The sequence below is a fragment of the Plectropomus leopardus genome, chromosome 7, assembly GCF_008729295.1.
Source record: "Plectropomus leopardus isolate mb chromosome 7, YSFRI_Pleo_2.0, whole genome shotgun sequence".
In the NCBI taxonomy this organism is placed as follows: domain Eukaryota; kingdom Metazoa; phylum Chordata; class Actinopteri; order Perciformes; family Serranidae; genus Plectropomus; species Plectropomus leopardus.
In genome coordinates this window covers 12,847,043-12,859,899 of record NC_056469.1, presented here as the reverse complement: position 1 = coordinate 12,859,899, position 12,857 = coordinate 12,847,043, and the positions used below count along the sequence as shown (strand labels likewise).

The 12,857-nt window shown below is 38.2% G+C and overlaps 1 protein-coding gene across 1 annotated transcript in view; it reads right to left on the bottom strand.

Moving 5' to 3' along the window:
- The window catches only part of dnah5 (dynein, axonemal, heavy chain 5), a 114,649-nt gene extending 103,302 nt beyond the window's left edge, over window positions 1-11,347 (bottom strand). The window contains exon 1 of the mRNA XM_042490006.1: window positions 11,258-11,347. Coding sequence (XP_042345940.1) covers window positions 11,258-11,347 — 90 coding nt within the window. The remainder of the gene's footprint in view (window positions 1-11,257) is intronic.
- Window positions 11,348-12,857: the final 1,510 nt, after the last annotated feature.

Below are 12,857 nucleotides of genomic sequence, written 5' to 3'. Positions count from 1 at the left end.
GCACACAAAACCATAAAATAATTTTTCACATACTCGGTACGTCATCATGTTGGTAATAATAGATGACTGAAGGTCTCCTTTGGTCCTAAACCTTTTCCTCAGACATTAATTAAATAAAAAGTCCACTGAAAGAACCACACTTGTGTAGTTTGAATGAATGACCACCAAAAAAAACACTTAAATGAAAAAGTCTTGGTGTACTGTCAATGCACAGTATCCATCTCAACTTTGTGTTTAGCTCCACACCAGATGACAGCAAATTCTCAGAAAAGATGTCGGTATTCCTTCAAGGTTTCCAAATGTACCATCTCCCTTTTCATCCTTCTACTTTTAAGAAGTGGTCCTTTTTCTCGCCTTGGCTCTCTTCCACAGTCTGCACATTTCAGGTTTCTTTGAATGGAACAACAAAAAACACAGCCAGTTTACAACAGGCCATGGCTTGTTTTCAGGATGGTGAGGTAGTAACGTCAACCACAATGGGTTGCTAGGTAACACAGGAACAAGGTCAGCCAATAAATTACATGAAACCTGGCGTTGCGTGGTGTGCCAGCTGCAGGGTGCATTTAATTCTCTCATTTACTCTTCCATCCTTTTGTCTAGATTTTAAAGAGGAAATGACAGGAATACTTCTTTCTGGCTTAAAATGCTTTTTGCATTGACGTCACCATGGTCAGACTATCTTTTAAAAGGCCCTCATCTACTACAAAGCAGGAAGCATCTTACTGTGACATGCCATGCTAAAAATAGAACACTTCAGACCTAGCTCTGTTTGGACAATTATTAACAACTGGATTCAACTTTTTTTTTTTAAATACATACAATTTTCAATAAGACAAACTTACAACACGTAAAAACAACAAATAGAGGAGCAGCAAACAAACAAAAAATTATATTAAATCAAATTTAAAAAAAAAAAAATAGACAGACTGCCAGACTGCCATGTTCTTTACAGAACAGTGATTTGCTGTGATGTAGGTGCGGACACTTGCAGACCCCTCTCTGCCAGCTCCACTACATTTGTGCTTAATTTAGGACTTTATGTCTCAGTCTAAGTCTTGTTGGTGCTTTTTGTGGTTGGCTTTGCACAGTGGTGGTGTGTGTCGGAGAGTCACTCATCAGGATGTCAAAATCAACTCAATTCTCCTTCTACCGACTTCTTCTGGCTAGCTGCTAGTTAGCCAGGTCAGAGTTCAAAGTTCAAAGTTTTCCTCGATCTAAACATAGAGGAAGGATGAGGATGTATGTGCACTAAGCATCTTGCTATCATGGTACAGACACTGGATAATAAACTGGACAACCTCCATGCTACATCAGTTTTCAATGGAATATTAAGAAATGTATTATCCTTTGATTTATCAAAACTTCACTAAATCTATGTGCCGATCCGACGGAGCAGTCGACTTGGGCAAGAGCAGGAGAGTAGGCATGTGCTTATTGGTGAATTAGGACTGGTGTGATATCAGAACCCTGAGGTACTGTCCTGGTCCTGCTGTGGGTCACTGTTACACGCCCTGCAGAGGCGGCTTCAGAGTGAAGTCGCTGCCAGTTTTTGGGTGGAGCAACCAGACAGCTGTTTTTATTCCACAACTAGAAACCATGGATTACCAGAACCATCCAGAAACATGTGCAATCATAAGGCAGCAGCCAATAATGCAAAGGCCACAAAAAAAGGATATATATATATATATTTAAATCTGATTACTAATGTCTGCAGATTTCACTGCAGCAGAGGACATACAGTACATGCAATCACCCTGGGTGAGTCCCCATGGATTGTATCAAGTCAAGTATCGAGTCAGATAGGAGAGAATAGATGAGACAGATTTTGAGGCATAGATCAGATAAAACCCTGAAAAAAAGCCTTACAAGGAACATATTGAGGGAATATGTCATATGCAAAAGATGGTAAGCATGACAGACATGAAGAAACAGAGAAAGAAAAAGCTGGATACATGGTCAAAAACAAGTACAACTGATATAAAGAGCCGAGGAAAGGATGAAACCGACTGAATCCTGAAAACAAGACAGAGTGAGAGATTGAAATAAAGGATCAGAAGTTGTGCACAGTGAGGAAAAAAGGGTGGGGTAAATATAAAGATGTGAGAAATTAAAAGGAGAGAAAATATAGGGAGGAAGAAAGATAGCGGAGAATAGAACATATTTTCACAGGTAAGAGCATGTTAAGGAAGGAGAGCAAGAGGCATGGACTTGGATATAAAGGGAGAAGGGATAATTCGACCACAAGTCAGGGTGGTTTAGAGTCATAGTATTGATTCATGTTAGTTACAGCCTGGGGAGTTGGTCATGTGAAGCCAGAGTGAGGTGGAGCATGCCAAAAACCTCAGAAGCTGTTTGAGAGCAGAGCAGCAACACATTAGCCTGTTAGCAGCTTTGAAAAAGATCAGACAACAGCCAAATTAACATTCAAGTTTGTATGATAAAACGTACCAAATAAAAAAATAGTGTCCACCTGTAGTTTATTCGCATCGCCCACACAATCTGCAGCATTATTAACGTTCTCAACGATCATGGTGTTGTTGCCAAGCACCAACAAACTTCTCTCAGGAACAGTGGCTGCAAGTCACTTCAATAGATAACTGGCTGGTTGCTAAGCCCAACAAAATTGCTGGCTCTTGGGGCACCCAGTTCAGTCACTTCACGCATAAGCGTTTTCTTCCTACTGATACTCAAAGAGATACTTTGCTGATTTTCAACCATCTTTGTAACATAATAATGTGTGAAAGAACTGTGGTAAACTTCCCTCCATTATACCAGCACCTGCTCATCTCTCAGAGAAAACACTGCTTGACCTACAGATTGTACTTCTCCATTTTCATCAAAGAAAATATAAAAATGTTTTCCTTGATTTTCATAACCCCGCCATAGACACAAAAAGCAAGCAGATTAATGGAGATAGACCTGCTCCTCTCTTTCTTTCAACCTTGGACCAAATTCTGATCAAATGGTAAAACTAGGCAGTGCTGATCAAATATAAATCAAGATTCTGTGAATGTATTGCCAGTTGTTATATTTCAGTGCATGTTTGGCTGTAATAGGAGAATTTGTAAACAAGGAGCTGGTATCATACTGTTACCTTTATTTTAAAAATGGAGGCTGAAAATAATGAAATCATATGGTAAAAAATAAGCAGCACTTAACCTAACCTAACACCTAACATTTTTTAAAATCTCATTGTTTAACGGTAATACGAGATTGCTTGTTGCCACCTGGCCGCCATATTGCCTTGTGTAGAAAGACTTGACAAATTTGCATTACATCACCCACCAACAGGAGAGTTTATTGGTCCAGTGTGGTGCTGCGCTTTCTGATATTTGTAGGTTTTACCGCTTGAGCAAAAGGAGTTCTCTGATCTATCTGATCACATACTTCAAAAGTATTTGCTTCTTTTTACTATATAGACAGACTTCATTTATGAAAAGAAAAGACCATCTTTCCAGCAGTGAAAAACTCACTCACTCAGTGTACAATCTTAAATTCTTGACTTGTGATCTGATTTAAAATTTGTTTTTGGCTTCCACTCTTAATTTTGAAACACAAAAATGATGTTTCCATCAAGTATCTTTTTTATTTATTTTTTTTTTTACATTTCAGATATTAAAAAAAAAAACAACATTCAAAATTAAAGAAAAATATTTACGTCTTTCAAATAAGTTTAAGTAAACCACTACAGAGCTCTAAAAATGGATAACACCAACCCTGTTAAAATCTCTAAACACAAACACAAACACACACACACACACACACACACACACACACACACACACACACACATTACATACACTCAAACACTCACACCACAGGTCACCTAGAGAAAAAGCATGCCAAGCCATCAGTTGCCGGGCGACCGGCCGTTTCACACCTTGTCTCTGCCTTTACTCCAAATTGTGTGAACAGTCAACTCAGTCTTCCGCCTAGAGACTCACAATACAGACACAATGCAGTGTGCTGCAGTTTAAGTCACTGCTGAATGCAATACACAAACACACTAACTACACTAGCCAAAAATAACCGGCTCCAACAATGACAGACAGGCACATACAAAATCTTATTTAGTTATTCCCATAACACAGACGCCAGCCTGACAAACCCATGTAATGACATCTACAACATTAATAGCTTTCAGAGGCAAACAAAGCCCCATCCTGAGATAAGCTATAGCGAGAATGAAAATCCCTATAATAAACAAACTGTGGCTTTCTGGAATTATTGAGAAAACAGCTACAAAAAAATGTGCAGAACAGTTTGGCAGGAATACAGTCAGATAATTTATCTTTTTAAAAAGTGAAAAATGTTTTCAGCACCCTGACGAACATCAAGTAAATATGGGAAACGATTTAGTCCATTTTAATCCAAATCTTCTTTCTGGGGAATAGAAATAACACATATTGGCAAAATCAACACAGTAATTGCGGATTAAGTTTTGCAGCTAGTTTTGTCCTTTTAACTGTGGTAAATGAAAGATGCCAGTGTTTGGTAGAAATACACAAGAATTCTGTGGATGGATAAACAAAAATTGGAGAGAATCCTCAAATGACACCACAACAAAAACAACAACAGTGTTACCTTTTTTTCTCCCTTACCTGAATGAGCTTAGAAACAGTTTGTTTCCAAAGCTGCTTTCTGAACACCTGCGACATGACAGCTCTTCGCCTCTCCGACTCAAAGCCCTTCTATACCTTCTCTATATCCTGCTATCACTTTCTCATCTACATCTACACAGGGGAGCTGTGTACTCTCACCCTCAAAGTGAGAAGCCCTATCAAGTTGACAGTGGTGACCAGTCAGCCAGCTGAGCTGAAGCTATGCCGGCTTTAGGTTTAATAGCCATTCCTCAGTAATGTATGAGTCTTCACAGCCAGCTGTGGTCAGGATAAATATGATCCCCTTTTGAACTGTTCAAACAAACAGGCAGTTTGTGAGCTATATGCACTGGTAGATGATATGCTTGACTGTGAAACATTGTGAATTATGACACAATTTTCACACAGGTAAAGACAAACAGACACACATGAAGAAAGGAAACTGCCAGCTCTGTATGCAAACACTTTCTGCAAATCCACAAACCAACATGCAGGAATGCACATATATAAACACACGCACAACACCTGAGGTATTACTGCTCCAACAGGATCATATAATACCTATGCATAATAGCCAAAAATAATAATAATATTAGATATAATATATATATATATATATTTTACATATATATAGCTATGCAGTAACTTTAGAATAATGTCATTTAGCTATGGAGACGGCAATATTAGGGCTGATTTATGGTAAGTCACTCAACACTTTTGGTAAATGTTGCTTGGCGGACATTAACCAGTTGTTTTTTTGTTATGGCCTCTGCATTTGTGTTGTGGTTTTGCATTTGTGTTTTCTGTTAATGCCTTTGTGCTTTTTTCAAATCTGCAAAGTGTTTTGGATATGCAGTTTGTTCAAAACATCTTGGCCTTCATAGTTTTCCTTGTTGAACAATAGCTTCAGAACATACAAAAGTCCCACTCAGTTCTTTCATGACAAACTCATGACCTCAGTCTTTTGTAAATTCTTTGTAAATAAATGAAAAATGTGGTTCTTACTTTATGATATTTTAATACTGTTTACAGTAAATTATTAAAACATTTAGATCTGCATTAACAGCCAACTCAGTTTTTCACTCTCTTCTGTATTTTCCGATATAAAATGCAGCAAGAGCGAAACCCCCAAAATGGCAGAAAGCGTGACAAAAAAAAAAAAAAAAGATTTCCTCACTTTGTCACTTTGACACTACTTAGCACACAAATTCTGTAATCTGTACTTGCAAAAGAACTCCCTTTGGATGGTAACAGAGAAGTTAAAATACAAATGTAACCCAGCAAAAACAAGACTTGCATCTTAATTCAAAAAAGACTGCAAATGTTTGTCAAATGTATAATTCATGGAGGTGGTGGTGTATTTTCAGAGCTGCAGTAACTACAAAATACAGAAAACAGCTCTGATGTTATTTTCATCGAAGAACTTGCACTTCAGTGATCTATATAAATATATAAAGGCTGTTTCAAATAACTTCTCTTTGGTCTATTGCGTTCAGGAAAAAGTGGAACTCCTTTACTGGTTGCCGTATCTTTCTCCGATAAATATACCAGACTGAGGCTGTTGTCAGATAAAATCAGTCGCTATTGCTCCTTGTGGTGCTGTGTAACCTGCAGCATACTAACACTTTTTCACATAGGCTTTCATACATAAATAAACCCTGTTTTTCTTCTTAGCTTTTCCTTTACTTAAACCCTCTCGAACATTTCTACCTGCCACATTTTGATACAAATACATCAGCTGTTTACTGAATCCTGACACATTAATGATGAATTACATTTGGCCAAAGCAGATAGCCCAGAAGCCAAGTTGTCTGTAACTTCAGAAGTCTTGGGTCACCTTACCTTGTTTTGATAGTCTGGTTTAAAATGCAGCATCGTGGCAGTCTGACACTTCTTTTCAGGTCATTCCACCTTCTTAATTGCCTTTGCTTTTCATGACATTGAGAATTATAGCTTCCAACAAAGAAGACAAGACAGAGAACAAGTGGCTTTGCCACAGTATGTGAGCAATTAGCCTTCTTATTTGCCATGTGAGAAAGGTTACTGCCCCGAAATTATGAGAGTGTTGCTCCTAAAAGGGGACTGCTAACTAGATAATGCGGTGTTGGATGACCATCTGTCTGCAAGGTAATTATCAAGGCCCTGCTCTCACCTTACACGTCTACTACAACAATGGGATAGAGACAGGGATGGGGGTGAGAGGGGGTGGGGGAGTGGAAAGGTTGTTGATATACAGGAATACGGCGTGGGCAGGTAACATTTTCAGACACGCACATACACACCACAATGTGCACAAGCAAACTCACAGATAAAACATATAGTGTCTCGTAGTACAAATAAAACAAAAAATCTTACAACAACCTCCTCAAGATCAACGGGTTAAACAAACTGACAAAAACACAAACACCTCTTTGGATATTGTATTCACTGCCATTGTATGCTCACTGACTGTAGTGACTGTATTAACAGCTACAGAGAGCAAGAATATAATGGTGACATTTGACATGGTGATTTTTCCCTTACATGAGCCACATATTTAAAGTGAAAAAAAAATTGATCACCATGCACTGAAGAACTGTACTGTGACTTTAAATGTTCCTGCTACCAACCAGTACCTGACGATCACACCGGCTGTGCACAGGGAGTTCTGCTCATGCTCCAAGTCTTATGTTACATGTTATAATTGCACTGATGGTCTATTAGGCTGTCTGGTTTCTTAATTTTTTGCCTATAGATATACAGAAATACAACACACTCAAAAGAAGTTCAGCATTATTCAACAATAAGTGTTCTGACAATTTATAAGTTGTTTTGAAGTTTTTTATCATGCAGAAGTAAAAAAAAAAAATGTTTGTGTGTTCCAGCTTCTTACATGTGAGAGTTTGCTTCTTGTCTCCATTGTCCATTACGGAGACTGAGTAATATTTGGCAATTTGAAAATGCCACCTTGGGCTTTCTTTGTTGACATTTTATAGATTAAATGAATGGGCAGGAAAAGAATAATTGACGTATTAGAGTATAATTAATACAATGATTAGCTGCAGCTCTAGTGGAGAGACCCTAATCATTCAACCAGTCAACACGTACACACACGTACGCACGCACACATGCACGCACACACACACGCGCACACACACACACACACACACACACACACACACCCCTCCTGCCAATTAATAATAAATTCCATTAGCTGTTACTGTGGCGTTCAGCAGATGAAAAGCACAACTCTCTCCACAAGGATCTTACTGACGGTTTGATATTGAAGAAATGATTGCGAAGCTTTGCATTTAAAAGCAGCTGGGTCATCAATTTTTCACTATGCCATGACTGATTTTCTAAGTTGAACTGTCTGGTTTGGAGCTGCCATGAAACAGGAGAGTGACTGTAAATTATAAATGAGGGGGTGGTCTGAGATTTGAGAGAGAAAGACATAGAGAGGGAGCAAGACTGAGAAAAGGTCCACTGTTCTCCCAGAGGAAGCTCAGCAACTGGCATACATGTAGAGCTTAAACGAATCGGCGTTAAAATGACACCAGGTTGTGGCACAATATGCCAAAACAACTCTGAGAACTGTGCTTTTTGAACTGCATTTTTTAGCCTTTGATGGGTTTTTTTTTCTATTTGGTTCTAAACAGTCCTGGGTGCAAATTACAAATTAAAACCAAATAAATGATTGCTGTTTTATATTGCTGTTATTGACTGAATTTATTTTACTTTATCTAAGGTCGATTACTTAAGTAAAACAAAATGTACATATTGAATGCGAACATAGACTGTAGACACTGTCTAATATCCACACAGTACATGATATTCTGGGTCCATCCCATGTGGAAGGCTGTTCACACCAAGGCTGTGGTCGAATTGTTAAAAAAAGAAATAGCATCCTGTGTCTTCTCCAAAACACCTTCCCTCATCCTCTATGAAATGTCCTGAGGTCAAGGAAAGGTGTGGAAGATCATTTATAAGGACATATGAAACACTGTGCTAAGACAATCCAGCTGCACTTACACCAGGCTATGATTAGCATGTTATTGACATGGGTAATAATGTACTAAAGATGGACAACTAAAATCGCATCTTAGGTATTTCAGCCCATGCATTGTCACAATTTTGTTTCATGCAAGTTATGTAAATGTCGACAAGATATAAAAAAATACTTCTTTTTCAAGGGCTGAAATTAAAAATTAAAAAAAGAAATATAGGGCAAAAGTCTTAAAAGTGGCGTGTCACATTGAGAACGGTTGCTCACACGCACCCTTCTACATGAATCCTAATTAGCATGATTGCAAGAAAATGACTGTTAAAATGTTGCAACATAGGCATATCTTTTTTTTATCTTTTTGTTTTTGTGAATGGCTTTAAATTTTGCTGCTGCAAAGAAATATGGGATGACATTATGTCCTTTCCTTTTCGAATTATGCAAAAACAGAGGGCTGTGTTTTCTTTTATGAAGACATTTACATGTGGATTCATATTTTCTCTCTCGTTTTGGTCAGCGTTGCATTAAATGAGACCGAATCAAATTCAAGAAAGAACTTTCTATTAACCGAAGTACTACTGACTGCTCATTACTGCAGAGTTGCTGTATATAACAATAGCCCACACAGTGAAATATTTATCTTTGAGGTAGTTTTGGTTCAAGAGTTATAATGAATCAATGCTATTTAACCATGGGATCTTTCTTTTATAACCTGTGTGAAAGACTATAATGCAAAAATGTTGTCAGCTGTCAGCTGTAAAAAGGCATTACATCACATAACTTACAATACTTAACATACGTCAATCATGCCTGTTTCATCTTGACCTTTATGACAGTTGAACTGGTGAATCTGAGGTGATATGGTGAAGTAAACACGTGCCTGCCACAGCAGATACACAGTCTTAGTGATTACAATGACTATTACTAACAAGTAACACTAGATGTGAAACACATTTTGTCAGATATCATCCAGCATTTAGGGGCTCATCTAAAATTAGAGCAACTATACACCACCATCTAGTGGACTAAGGCTTGTAACACAACCAACACATTAGTACAGCAGGTTTTGCTACGGCTATTTTTGACTACAGCTGCAAGGCAAGTGAGTGTAATGGTATTGTGGTTCTTAGAGCAATTATCAGGGCTTGGGGGGCGCTTGAGTTGAAAATGAAGTGCAGATTAATTTCATCATTCTCTTGTTTTTCACAAAGGAGAGAAGGAAAACATGATGTAAGGTTTCACTCTCCCTACTCATCCACGTCCAGCTGTGCTACATAACTTTCAAGGCCAATCTTTAAATGAATGTGATTGAAGTCTCCATCCCAGCAGAACTAAGACACACACCATGGGGGACTGTGCCTTCTGTTCTGCCCCCCCTCGTCTGTGGAAAACCCTCCCTGACCATCTGAGGGCACCACAGACTGTTGAAAGTTTTAAAAAAAGGACTCAAAACATTCCTTTTTAGCAGAACATTTAACTTTTAAGTGACTTCTTGCTGTTTGCTCCACTTGCTTTTATGTTCTCATTTATGACTTTGGTTGTTTTTTAATCTGTTTTTATGCTAATGCTTTAATTTATGTAGCACTTAGTTTCAAATGTTAAGTGCATTATAAATAAAATCTGTTATTATTAAGGAGTGCCATTTTGATTACTTTAGAAGAAAACTGACCTGTTTTTTTTTTTTTTTTAATATGTCTGAACTTATTCTAGCATTCCCAGATTTGTGTTTTCTGTGTGTTATAAGGATTAAAACGTAAAATTCTGAATGGTAAGAGAGACATATGTGGCATTTTACATCACAGTTTGACTTAGTATAATCAATGTTTGTGATGCTAAGCAACAGCAGTGTGCAGGACCTTCTTTTCAAAACATTACAATTCAACAAAATGCTAATCAATGGTAACATAATTTGCATATATGACTGCAAATGTGCCCGCTGAATGAACACAAAACTGTTTTAACCCCTTGAAACCTGAGCAAGTTGGCTTAATTTCTTTCTAAAACATGGGAAGTAGGCAATGAGCTATGAAAGAAGAAACTGTCCAAAAATCTGCAAGACGTGAGTTAAAGGCAGTAGAAATGTATCAGAATAAAAGGAAATTACTTGGGAAAAAATGCTTAAAAAATTATATTATAATAGTATTTTAAATATGTAATCATCATAATTATAAATATAGTTTTTCCCTAGCTTTTTTCTTGTTTTCCGCCTAAACATTTTTCCCGGGATTTAAAAAAGTAAATACAATTCTAAATCTACAAATTTCTTGCAATTTGTGTAATAGTTTTTGCTCCCTGCCTTTTCACCTATGTTTCTGAAAGAAATCGCAAGAATTTGCTCAGGGTTTAAACAAAGTTACTACTAATACTTGTGAAAAGCATCTGAAAGCAGCACCAAAAAAAGTGATGTCGCTCCATGGTCCAAATGATTTAACTGAGATGGGCAACAATGCATGACTAAATTTACAAAACAGTCCTGACCCAATGATATTAGAGTGACAAAGCAGGCTAGGCTGCCACACTCAAAGAGGTTACACGGACACATAGTGTGTTATAATGACTCTTTGGCCTAACATCTGGAGTCTGAATTCCCTCTGGATGTGGGGGACACTGCGAGGATTTTTCTCATAGATAGGCATTTTAAAAGTCTCACGCTCATTTATGAAATTCAGATTACCTGCATCTCCTTGAGTGACTCCACTTGGACAGAGGGTTGGGTGGGTCTGTTCCTGTAGCTGACTTTGGCGAGTCGAGAGCTGAAGGACATGGCTCCAACGTCCCTTCACAGAAATGCCTTCTCTGTGTAACCAGACTTCAAATCTCCAGCTTCATCCTCGTCAACTGGGCTGCGTTGTACGTTCGGGGTGCTATTTTCTGAGATTTGCTTCCCTGTTTAGAGCCAGCGGGGCTCCTGTATGTTGTCATTGGTTTCCAAGGTAACGAGGCTTTTGTAAAAAAAAAAAAAAAAAATGGCAAACGGGGTGGTGGGCTGGTCCCGACAGAGAGTGGAGACTTTATACATTAGCTATTTTTTAAACACCAGAAATACAAAGATAATACAAGAGCTGTACGAAAAGTAGCTGGACAGCAAGACAGAAAACCACAAAGTCCGGTGGCAGTTCTTGGAGCAGGAAAACAGAGTTGAAGGCAAGTCATTTAAAGTTAACCTACTTTTTTGTAGAACCATTAGAAGGCGGGAAACTCTATGCCACTTTTGTACTTTTGTACTCTGTTAAAGCCTATTGCTCGGTCTTCATTTTTTAAGTGGCCATAAGCCATGGTTAGCAAAACACTGAGGATTTTATAAGTTGTCGTAGGTTAATTACAAAAGCTAGCCTAGTCAACGCTAGCATGGTAATAAAGCTAGCTTTGACTAGCTTTATCGTGTTAGCTTTGAAATAGCTAAATGGGGCGGAGGCCATTTTGTCAATTGGAGTAGCTCATTTTGTCAGGTACAGTTTTCTATGACCAAAAGATACACGGATCCCGCTCCGGTGTTCACCCCATGGATGTATTGTAGGGAAGCCGGTTCACCCTCGTTTTATCCCGGGCTCGCTCATGACTATGACCACATCCGGTCACAGAAAAAAAAGAAATGCCTTTTTTCGTTTCTGCTTTGAAGTGATTTTGTTTTTTGATATACTGAATAGAAAATGAAAATCAAGACAGTTTTTAAAGTTCGCTTATCCCTTTTGACTATGAAAAAGAAAAACGCCTTGTATTTCAATTTTAATTTCTGAATTTTATTTTTTTTTATGTTTAACACCCGTTTTTGAACGGAAATCCAATGACCAAAAGATACACGGACCTACCTGTATAACTGTAGCCTAATTAAATGTGGAGTAGGTCATTCTGTCAGGTACAACTATCTGTCACAATAGACCACTTCCTGTATAAATGTAATTAAATGTTGAGTAGGATGTCCTGTCAGGTGGAGAGGACATACTTGCGGAATAAATATAACTATATATACACACACACACACACACACACACATATATATATATATATATAGGTTCCCCATTGATATTACAGGCATGGCTGAAGGACTCTAAATCGCGAGAAATATGGTAAAAATGTGACGTCAGGAGGACACCTGGAAAGGGCAGTGAAAAACCAGAGTCACACCAGGGTTGGCAAGTATATGGCTCCAGGTGTGCCTGCAGATTGCTCAGCTGCACCAGTTAGACTGACCATGTCACAGGCCTAAGCTGTTTGTTTGTAAGACAGGAGGTCAATCTAATTATCAACATGATGAAAGACACCTTTCTACTGGT